General features: G+C 35.2%; 2 protein-coding genes across 2 annotated transcripts; both read left to right on the forward strand.

The window, feature by feature from the left end:
* Positions 1 to 1,923: 1,923 nt before the first annotated feature.
* Positions 1,924 to 9,768, forward strand: LOC21405255 (brefeldin A-inhibited guanine nucleotide-exchange protein 2). The gene is made up of 11 exons (XM_010094544.2): positions 1,924 to 3,362; positions 4,157 to 4,474; positions 4,667 to 5,012; positions 5,095 to 5,517; positions 5,608 to 5,897; positions 6,093 to 6,366; positions 6,528 to 7,027; positions 7,132 to 7,453; positions 7,571 to 7,925; positions 8,067 to 8,749; positions 8,841 to 9,768. The coding sequence occupies exons 1-11, from the start codon at positions 2,191 to 2,193 to the stop codon at positions 9,450 to 9,452; spliced, it is 5,295 nt and encodes a 1,764-aa protein (XP_010092846.1). The 5' UTR covers positions 1,924 to 2,190; the 3' UTR covers positions 9,453 to 9,768.
* Positions 9,769 to 10,331: 563 nt separating this feature from the next.
* LOC21405256 (probable calcium-binding protein CML23) lies at positions 10,332 to 11,047 on the forward strand. The gene has a single exon (XM_010094545.2). The coding sequence runs from the start codon at positions 10,402 to 10,404 to the stop codon at positions 11,020 to 11,022; it is 621 nt and encodes a 206-aa protein (XP_010092847.1). The 5' UTR covers positions 10,332 to 10,401; the 3' UTR covers positions 11,023 to 11,047.
* The last annotated feature ends 7,766 nt before the right edge of the window (positions 11,048 to 18,813 follow it).

Consider the following 18,813-nt stretch of genomic DNA (forward strand, 5'->3'; position numbering starts at 1 on the left):
ACTAGTATTTTTGGACTGTTTCATTCCGATTATGGTGTAAGTAAACACACGAATGAGATTTAAAGTGACTCCGAATCCAGTCACCAAGTAAATAACTTATTTTGACTCCGATTCCTCACTTCGAAACCTGCCCACTCCGATTCATGCCGATTCTAATTACACGTAGATAAACATATCATTAGTGTACATGTATTGACCCATGTTTATTTAGAGGGTTTAAAATGGTTTGAACTCTTATTTGGTTGCATGACATTTGAGTATATAGTACATTTGAATGCAAAACTAACTGTTGAAAAGAACTTTACCCCCTAAGTTCTTAAGGTTCTAACCCAAAACTGTTCACAAAATTAACTTAAAGGTTCCCACTAATCATTTTCACTCACATTTTCTTACCAGTTTAAACCACATAAAACCTACATTAGATTCAAATCCAAAAGTTCAAAACCAACAATTTAAACCTACAAAGCAAACTGGGCTTGAGTTGAGTATATAGAATGACAGCCATCTAAAATTTCACATCCTTCCTTCAATTTGGTAGCCCATGAACATCAATTATGAATTTTTGGGTATGTTTGGTAGTGATTCTTGAAGCCCAAAATCAATTCTCTAACAATCCACGGTTGAAATTTGTGTTTGGTAAAAAATCATAAAAAGTGATTCTTGAAAAAATTTTGAAAAATTTTCAGTCAAAATTAAAAGCAGCCTAAAGACAACTTTGACTTTTAGATTGTGCGTCAATCACCTTGAAGTACAATTAATTAAACTTTTATAATACTCATAATACCACTAGAATTAATACTTTTATAATTATAATTTATCAAATACTCAATTACTTTTTATAATAGCTGTTTTTTTTTTTTAAAACAGCCAACTACCAAAATGACTTTTTGCCTGATTGTTTTGTTTGTTTTTTTTTTTTTTTTTTTTTTTTTGGACTAGTAATACATGATGTTTGCAGGAAAGAAAAAAGTTAATACGTTTTCATTTCGTCCGCTTATATTTATAAAAGTATGTTCATTATATGACTCAAGTCATATTACTACATTATTTTTTTAATAAAAATTTAAATTTAACTTTTTTATTACAGTATTTTTATCTCACATATATACAATTCAAATTATAACTCAAGTTGTGTAAAAGATAAGCCCTAAATATTTATCAATATCATTTAAACGGCTGTAATTTTAATAAAAAAATAATATTTGGATTTTTTTGGCCAACTTTGATTCTACATTGCCTTAAATTATGTCTATAAGCCAATATTTTCGTTTTGCATTTAGGGGAGAAGAGTATTATGTTATTTTATATTTTAGGATATGTATTTGTTTTATAGATTCAAATTCAATTATTGTTTAAATTTTTTTATTACAGTATATTTTTTTTCCCTAAAATTTAAATTTTTATTTGTACTTGTTTCTTTAAATTTATAAACCAAACCGGATCTAAGTTATTTAGATTTGCATTTGGTAGATTGTTTTCCAACTCAGTCGACGTCTCAATTATCAGTTAATTGGTATAAACGACTCTACTAATTACTTTTAGAAAGATTTTAATAGGAATTTTTTTCAAATTTTTACCATTGAAATAAATCCTCATTAGACCTTATATAAAAGTATATCCATGGCATTAAATGTCAACATAGTCTTGTGTTTCTAAATTCAACCGAGTCCGTCAAAAAGCTTATAATTCATTATAATAATATTCCCGGGAAGCTAATTGAAAAATCCATCCCCAGATCACCAGCTGAGAAAACCGTATTCAAAACAGCCAAATATGTCGAAATACCAAAAACACCCCCAAACACATTCCTTATTCTTTTAACCTCGATTCAAACATTCAAATATCTTCCTGAGAAGGATAAGGGTACAAGAGTCATTTCACCTAGAACTTTGAACCTTCGTTAGATAATCCCGAAAAAAAAAAAAAAGAAGAAAAATCCTAAACGCGATCTAAATCTTAAGCCCTCTCTCTCTCTCTCCCTTCCAGTCCCACCACTCTCCACGATACTTCTCTTCTCTATGCGCTTCGAATCAGAACAACCACTGAGTCAACTCGCCCCACAACTCGCCGAGGTACCAACCTCTCTGAAGCTACATCAAGAAGCCAATCGACCTTCTAGAAAGCCTAGTTCGCCAGCGACCTCATTTCCAGATCTGACTCACTGAGTCGCGACTCGTAAGGATTCCGGGAATGGCTTCCTCGGAAGCCGATTCCCGCCTGAGCCAGGTCGTGTCCCCAGCCCTAGAGCGAATCATCAAGAACGCCTCTTGGCGCAAGCACGCCAAGCTCGCTCACGAGTGCAAAGCCGTCCTCGAAAAGCTCGGTTCCAAGCAGCCTCCCAGTACCGGTCCAGATTCCGAGGCCGATGCGTCCGGTCCGGGGCCGCTCCACGGCGGTGGCTGGACGGACTACTCCCTCGCCGAGTCCGAGTCCATCCTCAGCCCTCTGATCAACGGCGCCTCCTCCGGCGTCCTCAAGATCGCGGATCCGGTCGTCGATTGCGTTCAGAAGCTAATTGCATATGGATACTTGCGAGGCGAGGCCGACCCTAGCGGCGGAGACGAGGGGAAGCTCCTGGCGAGGCTGATCGAATCGGTTTGCAAATGCTACGATTTAGGCGACGATCAGATGGAGCTCTCGGTGTTGAAGACGCTCTTGTCGGCGGTGACTTCGATTTCGCTTCGAATTCATGGCGATTGTTTGCTCCAGATTGTGAGGACTTGCTACGATATATACCTCGGAAGTAAGAATGTGGTTAATCAGACCACTGCCAAAGCATCGTTGGTCCAAATGCTGGTGATTGTGTTCCGGAGGATGGAGGCCGACTCGTCCACGGTGCCAATTCAGCCCATTGTGGTCGCCGAACTCATGGAACCGATCGAGAAATCAGATGCGGACGGGTCGATGACGATGTTCGTGCAAGGATTCATAACCAAAATTATGCAGGACATCGACGGAGTGTTGAACCCCGTTACGCCAAGCTCACTCAGCGGACACGACGGCGCGTTTGAGACGACTGCGGTTGAGACAACAAACCCGACGGATTTGTTGGATTCGACGGATAAGGATATGTTGGACGCGAAGTATTGGGAAATCAGTATGTACAAGACGGCCTTGGAGGGAAGGAAAGGGGAGTTGGCGGATGGGGAAGGGGAGAGAGACGATGATTTGGAAGTTCAGATCGGGAACAAGTTGAGGAGAGACGCTTTTTTGGTGTTCCGAGCTCTTTGTAAGCTTTCGATGAAGACGCCTCCCAAGGAGGCATTGGCGGATCCTCAGTTGATGAAGGGAAAGATTGTGGCTTTGGAGTTGTTGAAGATTTTGCTGGAGAATGCAGGGGCTGTTTTTCGAACTAGTGAGAGGTAATTTTAACTTGTTAGATCGTTATATGCCCATATGATTTTTTTGATAATGTACTTACCACAATCGATCTGTTTTTCTATATTTCCTTTTGGTGATGAAGTATCTTGCATATACTGATTAATGGTTTAACTGGTCATATCTATTTTATATAGGTATTAGCTTTGGTTAATTATAGAGAAAAGAATTAATGGACATATGCTGTTTCGTTTCTATGAAAGAGAACAAAGCCTTAGAATTTGATTCGATGTTTAGTTATATGATGTGTAGAAAATGAACATGAGATGAACATCGACATTGCATAGCTACAAGCGCAGTCAGCTAATGCCATTTTGGTTACTTGTTTATGTGTATTGCTAGTTCGTGAGATATTGAGGTATTTAAGATAGTTTAAGCTTTGATTTTGAGGTTTCTATTATTTTTAGAAGTCCTTTGAAGGAACAAAACTTGAAGTTCAACTCCTTAGTTAATGGAAGAAAGGTCTTCACGTTGGACATTTATATGATTTTAAATATGTCATTTCTGGAGTTAGCACATTTTGTTTCTTATGATTTTTAAGTTTATTAGTTTATGAGTTCCTTTACTCATTCTTGAGTTAGTACTTTTAATTCTATCTGAGTATAAGTTTATTAGTTTATAAGTTAGTACATATCATGTTCCAATCACCTTCAATGGATACCTCACATTCTCTACACTTGTATTATAAACATGTCTTACTTTGGTTTATGTTTTCCCTGCAGTCCCTCCATGAACCTTTTCTTTTCTTTTTTTTTTTGTCACTATGCATGTGAAACAGGTTTTTAGGTGCCATTAAGCAGTACTTGTGTCTTTCATTGTTGAAGAACAGCGCTTCGACTCTTATGATAGTTTTTCAGCTATCTTGCTCCATATTCATTAGTCTTGTGTCAAGATTTCGAGCTGGATTGAAAGCAGAAATTGGAGTGTTTTTTCCTATGATTGTTCTCAGAGTTTTGGAAAATGTTGCACAACCCAATTTTCAGCAGAAGATGATAGTGCTTCGGTTTCTTGAGAAGCTCTGTGTTGATTCACAGATCTTAGTAGACATATTCATCAATTACGATTGTGATGTCAATTCATCAAACATATTTGAGAGGTAGGCCATAGCACACTGTACTACGTTATAATTTACTCTTTCATATAATCTACTTCAAGGTTATTAGCAGTTGTAAGAATATCTATTCATCACCTTTGATCTCCTTGTTACATTCTGTGCCTAGCTCGTTTCAGGTTTCACTTGGTTTGTATTGATTAATTGTGCGTTTCTGTTTTACTGTGATGCTGCTAGGATGGTTAATGGACTTCTTAAAACAGCACAAGGTGTTCCTCCTGGTGGAGTCACCACCTTGTTACCTCTTCAGGAGGCAACAATGAAGCTTGAAGCAATGAAGTGTTTAGTTGCTGTTTTAAGGTCGATGGGAGATTGGATGAACAAACAATTGCGCATTCCAGATCCTCATTCCCCCAAGAAAATTGACTCAACTGACAGTAGTCCAGAACCGGGAAGTCTTCCAATGGCAAATGGCAATGGTGATGAGCCTGCTGAAGGATCAGATTCTCATTCTGAAGCTTCGAATGAGGCTTCTGATGCTTTGACAATTGAGCAACGCCGGGCTTACAAGCTGGAACTTCAGGTAAGCAAATATGGTTTTGTAGGATGCAATCAGGTGTACCTTTTGGTTGCCCGGCTTGGAACCTAATGTAATCTTGTGGCAGGAAGGTATATCTCTTTTTAACCGGAAACCCAAGAAAGGAATTGAGTTCCTTATTAATGCAAATAAGGTGGGAAGTTCGCCAGAGGAGATAGCAGCTTTTCTTAAAAATGCATCTGGTTTGAGCAAGACTTTGATTGGTGATTACCTTGGTGAAAGAGAAGAGTTATCTTTGAAAGTGATGCATGCGTATGTGGATTCCTTTGATTTTCAAGGTATGCAGTTTGATGAGGCAATCCGGGCCTTTCTTCAAGGTTTTAGGTTGCCAGGAGAGGCGCAAAAGATAGATCGAATCATGGAAAAGTTTGCTGAGCGCTATTGCAAATGTAACCCAAAGGCTTTTATTAGTGCCGACACAGCCTATGTCCTTGCTTACTCCGTGATAATGCTCAATACAGATGCTCACAACCCTATGGTGAAGAACAAGGTGAGTTCACAAGTTCCATTTCCATTAATTGAGTGTCAAGATAATGCTGATAATTCTGATGGTTTTCTCTCTGGCTATTAAAATTCACAGATGTCGGCTGATGATTTTATAAGGAACAATCGTGGCATAGATGATGGAAAAGATTTACCTGAAGAGTACTTGAGGTCATTGTTTGAGCGAATTTCAAGAAATGAGATAAAAATGAAAGAAGATGATTTGGCTCCTCAACAGATACAATCAATTAACACAAATCGACTCTTGGGCTTGGACTCTATTTTGAACATTGTGATCCGTAAACGGGATGACAAGCATATGGAGACCAGTGACGATCTTTATAGGCACATGCAAGAACAGTTCAAAGAAAAAGCACGCAAATCTGAGTAAGACCAAGTAGTTATTTTAATGCTTCAAAAACTTGATGTATTGCATCAACTTGCGGCATACGTTCAACTAAACTCAACTTTATACCAAATATTTGAGTTTGGATCTGCTTTTTGAAAGTTGTGGTGTTTGCATTCAAAGCAAATAATCTTTTAGATTTCCCTCTTAATGTATATTTGTATGGAAATCTGTAGGTCTGTGTATTATGCTGCAACAGATGTTGTGATTCTAAGATTTATGATTGAGGTATGCTGGGCTCCAATGCTGGCTGCATTCAGTGTTCCGCTTGACCAAAGTGATGATGAAGTAATAATAGCTCTATGCCTTGAAGGCATTCGTTATGCTATTCATGTTACTGCTGTGATGTCCATGAAAACTCATAGAGATGCATTCGTCACTTCACTGGCGAAGTTTACTTCTCTCCACTCTCCCGCTGATATCAAGCAGAAAAACATAGATGCAATTAAGGTCAGTATATTACTAACCTTATGGAGATTGCGTTGAATGATTCAATTAAGTCAGGATGTCGCTTTCTTGTTAAATGATTATGACAAAAAGAAAATTCTTGGTTAGAAACAAATGCCGTCTTTCCCAGGATCTGATGTTTGATTTAATTATATCATTATTAGGCAATAGTGACAATTGCGGATGAGGATGGGAACTACTTGCAAGAAGCTTGGGAGCATATTTTGACATGTGTTTCTAGGTTTGAACATTTACATCTGTTGGGAGAGGGTGCTCCTCCAGATGCCACGTTTTTTGCTTTTCCGCAGAATGAATCAGAAAAATCAAAACAAAATAAGTCAACAATCCTTCCTGTTTTAAAGAAAAAGGGAGCTGGGCGGATTCAGTATGCAGCTTCTACGGTCATGAGAGGTTCATACGACAGTGCTGGCATAGGTGGGAATGCATCTGTCACATCTGAACAGATGAACAACTTAGTTTCTAATTTAAACATGTTAGAACAAGTTGGAAGCTCTGAAATGAGTCGCATATTCACGCGGAGTCAAAAGTTGAACAGCGAGGCAATTGTTGATTTTGTTAAGGCTCTTTGCAAGGTTTCCATGGAGGAATTGCGATCTGCATCTGATCCTCGGGTTTTTAGCCTTACAAAGATTGTTGAGATTGCGTAAGCATCAATTACTTTTGACTCGTATGTTTTCACAAATTCATATTTTATGCTTCTTTCATGAAGATTTTAGTTTGACTTGATTTCCCCCCCTCCTATCTCAGGCACTATAACATGAACAGAATTAGGCTTGTGTGGTCAAGCATCTGGCATGTTCTCTCTGATTTCTTTGTAACAATTGGCTGTTCTGAAAACCTTTCCATTGCAATTTTTGCAATGGATTCATTACGCCAGTTGTCAATGAAATTTTTAGAGCGAGAAGAGTTGACTAATTATAATTTCCAGAATGAGTTCATGAAGCCTTTTGTCATTGTTATGCGCAAAAGTAGTGCAGTTGAAATAAGAGAACTAATTATCAGATGTGTCTCACAAATGGTTTTATCTCGAGTCAATAATGTCAAATCTGGATGGAAGAGCATGTTCATGGTAATGCAACTACGCAATGTCTTTGTTTTCATGTACCTTTTATAGTTAATTATTGGTCTGGTTTGTTGAACTCTTTTTATGACTGTTAATACTTTCTACTATCTTAACTTTCGTCAGGTATTCACAACCGCAGCTTATGATGACCACAAAAACATTGTGCTCTTGGCCTTTGAAATAATTGAGAAAATTATTAGAGATTACTTCCCATATATCACTGAGACTGAAACCACGACCTTTACAGATTGTGTGAATTGTCTTGTTGCATTCACAAATAGTAGATTCAATAAAGATATTAGCCTCAATGCTATTTCTTTTCTTCGGTTCTGTGCAACAAAACTCGCTCAGGGAGATCTTGGTGCTTCTGGAAAAACTTCTCCATCTTCACCTAAAACTGGTTTAGAAGGAAAACAAGAAAATGGAGACATGCCAGATAAGGATGACAATCTCTATTTCTGGTTTCCTCTATTGGCCGGTAAGGATTTACATAAATTGCTTTTTTCATTGTAAAGAGCTTCTGTTTTTGCTGATGTTATTTGCTTTTTGTACACTCCCATGTGCTAGCAACCAAAACGAAGTCCTGCAATCTAATATTATATATACTTGCTTTCTGCAGGTTTGTCAGAACTTAGCTTTGACCCTAGGCCCGAAATCAGAAAGAGTGCCTTGCAAGTGCTGTTTGAGACTTTACGCAACCACGGTCACCTTTTCTCCCTGCAATTGTGGGAACGGGTGTTTGAATCAGTTCTTTTTCCAATATTTGATTATGTGCGGCATGCTATTGACCCATCCGGGGAGGACTCACCAAGGGAAGTTGATGGTGATACCGGAGAGCTTGATCAAGATGCCTGGCTCTATGAGACGTGCACATTGGCCCTCCAACTAGTTGTAGATCTTTTTGTGAAGTTCTACAGCACAGTCAATCCACTTTTGAAGAAAGTTTTGACGCTTTTAGTAAGTTTTATTAAGCGTCCTCACCAAAGCTTAGCTGGTATTGGTATTGCTGCATTTGTTCGCTTGATGAGCAATGCTGGTGATCTGTTTTCTGATGAAAAGTGGCTAGAAGTGGTTTTGTCGTTGAAAGAAGCTGCAAATTCAACTTTACCTGATTTCTCTTTCATAATGGGCGGAGATAATATTATTAGAAACAATGAATTAGGTTATAGCCGGCAAAGCAATGGAGAGACTGCTGTATCTAGCATGCCTGATGAAGATACAGAAAGACTAAGGACACAGCATCTTTACACTTGTATATCTGACGTTAAATGTAGGGCTGCTGTTCAGCTTTTATTGATTCAGGTAGAATCTGTCTCCAATCATTTATATACTTCTCACGATCAATGTATGGTTATAGTATAACTACAAGATGCTTTTCTCACCAAAATTGCAGGCGGTGACGGAAATTTATAACATGTATCGATCTCACTTGTCCGCCAAAAACATCCTAGTCCTATTCGGTGCTCTGCAAGATGTAGCATCTCATGCTCACCAGATTAACAGCAACACCACGCTGCGTGCAAAGCTACAGGAGTTTGGCTCCATGACACAAATGCAAGACCCACCACTTTTACGTCTCGAAAATGAGTCTTACCAGTTTTGCCTCACATATTTGCAAAACCTCGTAGAGGACAGGCCTCCGAGTTATGAGGAGGCAGAAGTGGAGGCCCACCTTGTTAACCTCTGCCGCGAGATTCTTCAGTTCTACATTGAAAGCTCTCGTTTTGGACAGATATCAGAATCATCAAGTGGCGGGCAACCCCATTGGGAAATTCCCCTAGGTTCTGGGAAGCGGAGAGAATTGGCGGCACGCGCGCCCCTTATCGTGACCACACTTCAAGCAATCTGTAGTTTGGGAGAATCTTCATTTGAGAACAACTTGAATCATTTCTTTCCCCTTCTTTCAAGCTTAATAAGTTGTGAACATGGGTCAAATGAGGTCCAGGTGGCTCTTAGCGACATGCTCAGCTCTTCAGTGGGTCCTGTTTTGCTTCGGTCATGTTGATTTTTGTGAGATTGGACCCTGCATATTGAGATGTATGATATTCTTTTTTTTTTTTTTTCCTCTGAACTTCCAATTCTCTTTTCTTTTGATTTATATAATAATTGTTATCGGAAATATAGTTAGTGTATGAAGAGTTAGCTAGTGCTTCTAGACACTCTAGTTTATTCAGGAGTTCTGCTCCATTTAGAATTCATAGATATATCTTCAGGGGTTTCGCTGTTGTATTTGAGTCACATTTCTTATTCCATATATTTTTTTTTCTATAAACGAGTGAGTTTCATATTAAATATTTAATGTACAATTACAATATTGCTCAGTCGACTTACATCATATCAGTTAACAAGGCCTTTTGTTTGTTTGTTTTTTGTTTTTTTGGCTGAAGTGTTAACAAGGCTTTCTTTGTAATGACAATATTTGGGCAATAACAACCTCACAGGCCCTTTTTAATTGTTGGAAAAAAGAGATAAATACTTCTGTGTACCCTTTATTCTCGTCTAGTGTTCATTTTAGTTAAATAACTAATTAGTTAAAAAGGTATTTATCAAGAATAACGAGTAAAAATTTAGATCTATCCACTTTAAGAATAAATTAAGCAAGCTTGACTGTGTAACTGTAAGCCCACTTCATGATTGACAGAAACAAACAACTCGGTCAATTACTTGACACATTCAGTTGCGGATTCCGCAAAGAGGGAAGAAATAAAAATGGTTAAAGTTGGGTGAAAATGACTTATGCCGGCACTTCACTTATCCTAATTCAGCTGGCATCCACCAAACAAGACTATCAAATACAGTGAGTGGAATTGGTAGTTCCTCTCTCTCTCTCACGCCCATTAAATGGATTCTGAAGGAAGAGGAAACCTAAAGGCTAAAACCGGGGCTGTGACAGGTATTTTCACTAGAGTCATGCATATGTGTCGCTTGCCTGTCCCTTTCTCTCTATACACAATATGTTGGGTTGCTTGGTAGCTCTCTGCCGGAGGGCTAAACCTCTTCTTGAGCAGCTTAGAGCCTACGGCGTCGTTCATGGATGTAAGAAGACAAAGCCAGTGAGGAAACTTTGGTCAAGTCTCAATATATCAATAACAGATTTTGCAGCCATGGAAGTGTCAAACCAGTTTAAGCAAGTTTTTGAGGTCATCGACGAAAACGGGGACGGGAAAATTTCCCCGTCTGAGCTCAGTCAAGTGCTGTTGTGCCTCGGGTACAAGAAGTCCATTGCCACCAAGGAAGCCGAAGGAATGGTGAGAGAAATGGATGGCAATGGAGATGGGTTTGTTGACTTGGATGAATTCATGGATGTAGTGATCAATGCTGCTGCTTCGGATGGCATATCGAGCAGTGGTGGCAGCGAAGAGAATGAACATCTCATGGATGCTTTTCTGGTTTTTGATATTGACAAGAATGGGAAGATTTCGCCCGAGGAGTTGCGACGGGTTTTGGTCAAGCTTGGATGTGATAACTGCAGTCTTAGAGAGTGTAGAAGAATGATCAACGGCGCAGATAAGAATGGTGATGGCTTTGTGGATTTTGAAGAATTTCGATTGATGATGACAAAAGATGCTAGTTAAAGACGATTGAATTGAGCTGAATCAATAAGATTGATCCACTTTATGTATAGCCTTAATTGAAGCCATGTGATCGATAGGAAGAAATTTGGTTTAAAGATGAAAAGTCTAGTATCTAAATAGTATAAAGAGAGAAAAATCTCACTATCACTTTCTTCTTGTATTGTTCTTTTATGCTATGATATCAGTGTATAGTCCTTTACGTCTCTCCATTCTTATCTTTTTTTTCAATAAATATGAACAAGTTCTAATCCCAAAGAAAAAAAAAAAGGTGCTAAACAAAAGTCTCTCACACAGAGCTTTCGTTGATCTTGCGCGCAAAAAAAAAAAAACACGGGGACGTGTTTGTTCTCTTGCCTTCAAATTTTTATGATCAATCATTCCAAACCCATTGAACAGTAAATTTGAACTATTATACTCTAGATTGTAGTCCCGTCTCTTCATCCTCATCTAATAGAGATCTCTAGTCCCTTTCAAAGCAAATGAATGGACCCGTCGTAATTCAAAAGTTTGTGTTCCATTTATTGCACATGTTTTCTGTTCCATTAATCTTACATGAGAAGGTCTTGGTTGTCACGATAATATGAAGATCGCGTATTAGGGTTGAAAAGAAAGAGGTCTGGGTCATATTTTGACCGGTATAAAATTGACACAAAAAAATAGTCAATTCTGAGTTTTGACCCACCTAATCCGAACATGACACGAAAACTATTAAAAAATTTTAATAATATATTTTGTATCACATAGTTTAGATTTTGTTATGAACTCGCGATGTTATGATAGTTGTATTATGTGTAAAACAAACTTTAAAAAAATATAATTTTCGTTTCAATTTTAAGTTCAAGAGTTATTTTTGTGTTGTGTAATGTCATGTCATACCAAACTGTAAAGTATGTTGCGGTCTTCAATAATTTTTGTATCACATGTCATGTTTAGGTTAGATAAATTTTTTTTTTTAAATAAAAAGATTAAAATATAATACGTAACATGAATTGCTACTTCTGATTGAGGACTTAAATCCAAAAAAATTTAAAGTAATGTTTTCTTACTAGAGGGTCATAAAGATGAATGCCGACACTGTAAAATTTTGCTCTCAACTTATCTCACTAAATATCAACTTGAGGATGGAATTCTGAGACAAGGGTACAAAACTAAAGAGGTGAATTCAGGGGTAGATTTTCTAATTTTCTATTTAAAAAAAAGACAAATAAAAAAACTACCTTACTAATATTGTGCAATCATATTTGAATAGTATTAGAACTATATATATATACACGCGCACGCGCCTACGCGAATTTAATGAAATTAAAAAGTTTAACGGTCCAAAACTTTGAAATACCTATATAGTATACATTTTATCTTACTAAAAGATTAGGATTTATTACAAAAATTTTATGACCTTTATAATATTTTGTCTCATAATTTTTAAAACGTAACATCAGTTCTTTTTAAAGCGCGAGATGTTAACAAAATAGATGTCAAACCCATAATAGTTATTGCTAAACAATTTAGTGCTCAATTTCTCTTTAACCCATCCCTCTTTATATTTTTCAAAACGGATTTAAATTTTCAGTTAATATGATAAAAAATAAAACAAGCAATAAAATAAAATTCATATTTCTCAAAACAGATTTAAATTTTCAGTTAATATGATACTTTTTAAATCACTTTCAAATCTTAAGGAAAATTCAAAAAAGTATTTCCCCAGTTTCTTTAAAATATCACAAATATTCTCCAAGTTTAAACTAATTAAAAAGTATTCTTTTTTTTTTTTTTTAAAAGAACAAATCTTTGTTCGGTTAAATTTTTTAATAATACCCTTAATAATTTAATAAAAAACTATACAGCTATAAATAAAAATAGAACCAATTCTATATTAATTTTGTGGGTTTTGAGCTTGTCGATGCCATGGTCACGGTCAGAGGGGTCCCGTCACCGACAAACATTAAGAACAACTTAAGAAAGATTAGAGAGATGGAGATAAACAGCTTGTGATGGAAGAGAGACATACATTCTAATTATGTTTTGGAATTTTTTTCTTTGCTCATGAATGCTTAAAATAATGTTTCAATATGGATTTTAGAAGGTATAGTTGGTATTAAAAAAAAATTGGCTAGGGTTGTATTTTTAATCTTTACAAAAGCATAGAGCATCCTTTTTTATTAGTGAATATTCATGTAATTTCAAATAAAGTGGAAAGATATTTTTTGAATTTTCCTATTTCACTTCAATTGACTCAACAAATTGTCATATGCTGCAAAACAAGTGAAGGAATCAACTCGGCATTGCCTTCAACAATAATGGTCTTCAAGAGTCCTATGAAAATTGATGGCGCAACATTTTTCAATAAAATCCAAATCCCTATAGCCTTCTATTTCAATTGACATTAGAGTGATTTTCCGTTTCAGAACACATTAAAATTACTTTCACCCTACATAAACATTCACCAACTCCTACCCTTCTACTTTGAAAATTAGAAAAACAAGGAATGAATTTAAGTAATGTCACAAACTAATACTTGAAATGCTTATGACAAGGATCGTTTGAACCAAAAGCTCTTATCTCCTTACAAAGACTTCAGACTACTTCCATTGTGCTTTTCAAACCAATGAGGGAATAAGCTTCCTTTTTATTTTACCAAAAATTCTTGCAACTTTCCCATCATCTCTCCCCTGTCTCTGTGCATTTCTATCTTTCTAATTACTAACTTGCCCTCATCTTTCAACTCCTATTAGTATAGTCTTTGTTGGTTATGAAAAACAAATTAATTTGCAATAAATTGCGAAGAGCGCAATGGGAAAGGTCTAAAATTGCTTCTAAACTCTTAATTAAACCTTCGACATCTATCTCATGTTACTATATAAAATATTTGTCATAATAATTATTTGTCTCAAACGAACAAACAATTTTTGGATGATCAAGCATTGCAAGTTCACCGACCTATACTCGCTATCTCATCTCCTTTATTTGACTGGTTTGTCTTCTCCTTAGAGGCTAGAACTATTCTATCATTGTCGCCGTAATTTCTTCTCATGCATTTTTAATAAATGTAATTTGTTGTAATGAATTTCTTTCTTTACTAGAGTACAAAATATACTATATTTACTACAATTTATTTCAAACCGTATCAGTTTTTGTAATTATTTTCAGAAATCTACAATTTATTTCAAACCCTATCATTTATTGTAATTATTTTCAGAAATCTGTTATTTACTACAACTAAAAAAAAAAAAAAATTTCCTCCGAGTGACAGTTGAGCCACAAATTCTTGGGGTAATTTTAATAAATACCCATTGGATCAAATTTTTTACTCTTTACTCTTGATTCATAACCTTTTTAGTCAACTAATTACATTAATAAAAAAATATTTATTAAGAATAAAAGTAAAGATCTAGATTCATACACTCTTAAAATAAATTCTCCATTTTTTCTAAGTTGTTATTGTGCAGCGTAGGTCTTCGCAGGTGGGAAATGCTTGTTTGGGTCCATAAATTATGGGCCGAGTGGCTAGGTGAGTCATCCAAAGTTATAACCTACAAACCAACAAGAAGATCGTATCTCCTAGTGTGTGTGTACACACACACACATACATATAGTGTATGTATACAGACACCAGATAGTCTCTCTAGTATCTTGTATACACATTGTGTGTGTGTATACACACACACTAGAAGATTGTATATGCTATATACACATAGTGTGTGTCTATACATACATACTAGTGTGTGTATATATATATATATATATATATGAGGTTTTAGATTCCTCAACAAATATTTAGGAGATTAATTTTACATCTAGCCGCTAACTGCCATTGCTATACTGGGTTTTTCTTTTGTAAGGTAAATATGGCAATTTTATTAAAAGGCTATTAAAGTGTTAGAATATATGATTGTACCAAAGTTATGGGAACAGGTGCTACTTATAAGACTAGACATTAGAAACGCATTTTTAATTCAAGAATGGAGAGACACCTCCTAAAAATGGTTCTATAACATTTAGTCATAGAAAATCGACTTAAAGTGAGCCAGATTCTATTGTTGTAATGGACCTTACACATACACACATACCTCAGATTAGCAGCGGTGGGGAAGTCAACTGCTGGCAGAGGGAGAAAACACCACAGACAGAGAGGTGGGGAAACCACCCTCTAGCAAGAGGAACACACTGGGGGATGGGGAAACCGTCGCTATTATTACAGTAAAATAAAGAACAAAATACAAAAAACTATACACAAATTCACAACCTACACAGGAGAAATCTGGTTAGAGATAGTGTGAATGAGATGGTGTGAACACTACGAACAAGCAACTCCCCCAAGTCTGTTCATGAGTTTTCAGAGTCCATGGCAACGAACAGCCTCCAAAGATCGTGTAGAACTACCGAAAAACTCATATCTTGACGGGTTAGATTTGACGAAACGTCGCCTCCTTTAATTACACGGAGCCCATCACTTTGTATATTATCTTATTGCGAGGTCAAAGATGAAATTTTTATGGCCAGAGATCCAGCGACGCATCGGACCTTTTGTCAGAGAGAAAAGGCCAATAGAGAAATTTAAAGAGGAATAATACTAAAAACAAAACTGATAAGATATACGAATAATAAAGGGAGACACAAAAAAACTGTTTAAGATGAGGTATATTAATTTAAAATGTGTATATTACTATTAGTTCGATATTTAGCCATAAAGGTATCGCTGTTTAGTTGTAAATTCAGATAACCAGATTTTCATTTCTGAAGATGCTATTAGAGTTCAAGTTTCCTCGTCCCCCATTCAATATAAAAAAAAAAATATATATATATCGTCAACAATTTCTTTGACGGTCTGAATTTAAGTTAGCTTTATCAGTACCACTAAATGGCTTTTAAAATCTCTTTCCAAAGACGACAAAGTAACTTGTATTTGGGTCTGGGATTATATTTGGTTCTGCCCAGTTTTGCTCTTAAAAAGAATATTTAAGATTGCAGCACTTTTCGAACATAATATATATATATATATATACACGTGTAAGTTGTATATTTATTTATTTTTTTACTTTATAATAAAAAAGCACATATATAACTTATAACAGGATCATTTTTATAACTTTATTAGGATGGTAGTTATATTAGTTATTTTGAGACAAACTTCATTTTTGACATCTTTTTTTCTTCCTCTAATGTACGGACGAGAGAAAGCTTCAATCCCAACATTAGTATATTTTTTTTTGCTCACGCCCAACATTAGTATATAATTTGTTGTATATTCGTGTAAGTTGCTGGTTTATAGTACGATTTAATTAGTAAAAATTTATATTTCTAAAGACGTACGATTTGAGAAATTATTAAATTTTAATTCGCTGCTCCAATAATATTATTAATAAGCAAATACCCTTTATTGTGATAACTCAAATCTTTTCTAAATTCACAACTTGCTATTAAATCTATTTCTTTAATGCATGTATATTACTAAAAGCATTGACACTATATTGTTGTGTGGATATGGTATCGGAGCAGAGAGCATAGTTTTGGTAATTATAATCATGTTGTTTTCTTTTCCAAGGTTAATTTATTGGATTAATTTAGTAGTTCCATCATGCTTGATAGGTAGCTTTATTACGCATATTATACTTAATTAGTTTAATTTATAAGGGGAAAAAAATCTCTGTTCACTAAGTTTTATAACATAAAGAAGTACTTATATAAATAACTAATGTCTGAAAGTCTCAAGTGATTATATTTTATATAAGGACAATCTCATTTATATATACGAATATCGGAGACCAATGTGCTTTTCAATATCTCACAAATTATATATAGCACCGTTAAAAATTACTCTTCTTAGTCCCATCTAATTATTGTTATTATATTAAAATCTTAAACTTGATGCAGAAGGTTCTGTTATGGCACTTCCAAATATGCAGGAGCAATTTTTTTAAGACTTGCTCTTTTTAAATGAATATAAACACACACACACACACACACACACACATATATATATATTGAGTAAGAATACACACATATTCATTTATAAGCTAATTATTTTATACATTGATCTTAATTTTAAACTACTCAGTACATGGATAATGTCTTTTTTTTTTCCCCCAGTTTCATGCTCTAAAGACTAGGAAATTAATCCAGAAAGCTTCTTTGATAAAACTAAGTAAATAGTTTATACTAGTACTACTTAAAACTTCGAGCTAGCTACTACCAAGTCAAAATTAACCATTGGTTTTCTTTGAATGCCAATAATACTTAGATCTTAAGGAAACCACTAGAGTCAAAACTCAAAGGGTGAATTTGAAAGTTGGTTTGCCAAATTATAAATATATTATTGCAAAAGAACAATTCAACACAAACTAATTCAAAGAAGGGATCAATTTAGTGTTCACAAAAATCAAAGAATTTACAAACCCATCAACCAATTATGACTTATGTTATACCACAAAAACGTTGACATTATTCTAGCTAACCGATCTTGTACTTGCCCTCATAATTTGAAATGAAAAAAAAAAAAAAAAAAAAAAAAAAAAAAAAGCTAAGCAAGCAGGTGAAGAGATGACAAAAATGATTCCATATCCATCGCTATCTATCACATGGAGACCTCAGTTTGGTCGGCTGTTTAGGGTCTTAAAATATTGTGAATGCTCAATGCAAATTTGATTAATAAATAAATTAATTAATTAATTTTATTAATTAATTAAAACTAAAGTTTGAAATGCCCTATTTGATTGGGACTTCCCAAAGAAACGGTGCAACAATCTCAAGCCACTTCTCTACTTGGAGGGAAAAGCGGCCTGTGAGAGAGTGATGAGAACATGCAACATTATGCTAGATTCGAAGCAATTGGTGCCCTTCACATGGAACTCTTAAAAAGTAATTTATTATAATAATTATTTTTTTTCTCCCCTTAATTAAGTGTGGTCCATATGTATAGTAGTATTAGTCTCCCATCGGATTAGCTTTGCTAATTTTTGTATTATTTTATTAGGGAGAAGATAATGGGGTTCTCATTAGTTTAATGAAAAGGGGAGGCGATTAAGATAAGTATAACCAAAATGTTGTTGTCGTAACACTTGTACCAAAGCCTTTTCTTCACAGCTTTTCAATGCTTAATTTCATCCATTTCTCCTTCTCTCTTATAAAGCAAAGACTATGTCTTTCTTGAAAACTTCATACAATCACAAAATTCAACATCAAGCTAAATTTTTATTGGTTTATTATGAATTTTATTTTTTTAATCAAAATTATAATCCCCGCGTAAAAACAACGCTAGCTGTTTGGACTTTGGTTGAACTGGACTTTTATGTATATGTGTGTTTGTACATCTATGTATGTTTATGTATATAAACCCAATAATCTTGTTCGTGGAACCAACTAATCATATAGGGCTATTATTATATGTACTGTGGCTTACTATTTATGTGTGTGTAACAACTAATTGTAAAGGAATATGAAAGCAACTTGGCAGAAAGATGGTGTGTGTATACACACAATATATATATATATATATATAAAGTACTATAACTTAAAATAATCATGGATCACATTCTTTTCACCAATACTCGGCAATTATTAACCTGTTGTCAAGTTAGCTAGTAAAATGATATACGCACACACTACATATGTACATAAATATATATATATATATATATATATATATATATTTCCCTGCCACATTTTTCAATCACCCATATATAAACATGCACACCCCATCAAAATACACACACACACACATATATATATATACATGCACACATGGGAAATACACAGATCCGTCATGATACTATCAAATTTAGTGCAATAACACTA

The sequence above is a fragment of the Morus notabilis genome, unplaced genomic scaffold, assembly GCF_000414095.1.
Source record: "Morus notabilis unplaced genomic scaffold, ASM41409v2 Scaffold594, whole genome shotgun sequence".
NCBI classification, from domain to species: Eukaryota; Viridiplantae; Streptophyta; class Magnoliopsida; order Rosales; family Moraceae; genus Morus; species Morus notabilis.

Bases quoted from the DNA above. Each gene is read 5' to 3' on its own strand.
- LOC21405255 (XM_010094544.2), top strand. From the start codon at position 2,191: ATGGCTTCCTCGGAAGCCGATTCCCGCCTGAGCCAGGTCGTGTCCCCA. The intron at 7,926-8,066 runs GTAAGGATTTAC...TGCTTTCTGCAG, and splicing joins CTGGTTTCCTCTATTGGCCG to GTTTGTCAGAACTTAGCTTT. The intron at 8,750-8,840 runs GTAGAATCTGTC...CCAAAATTGCAG, and splicing joins TTCAGCTTTTATTGATTCAG to GCGGTGACGGAAATTTATAA.
- LOC21405256 (XM_010094545.2), top strand. From the start codon at position 10,402: ATGTTGGGTTGCTTGGTAGCTCTCTGCCGGAGGGCTAAACCTCTTCTT.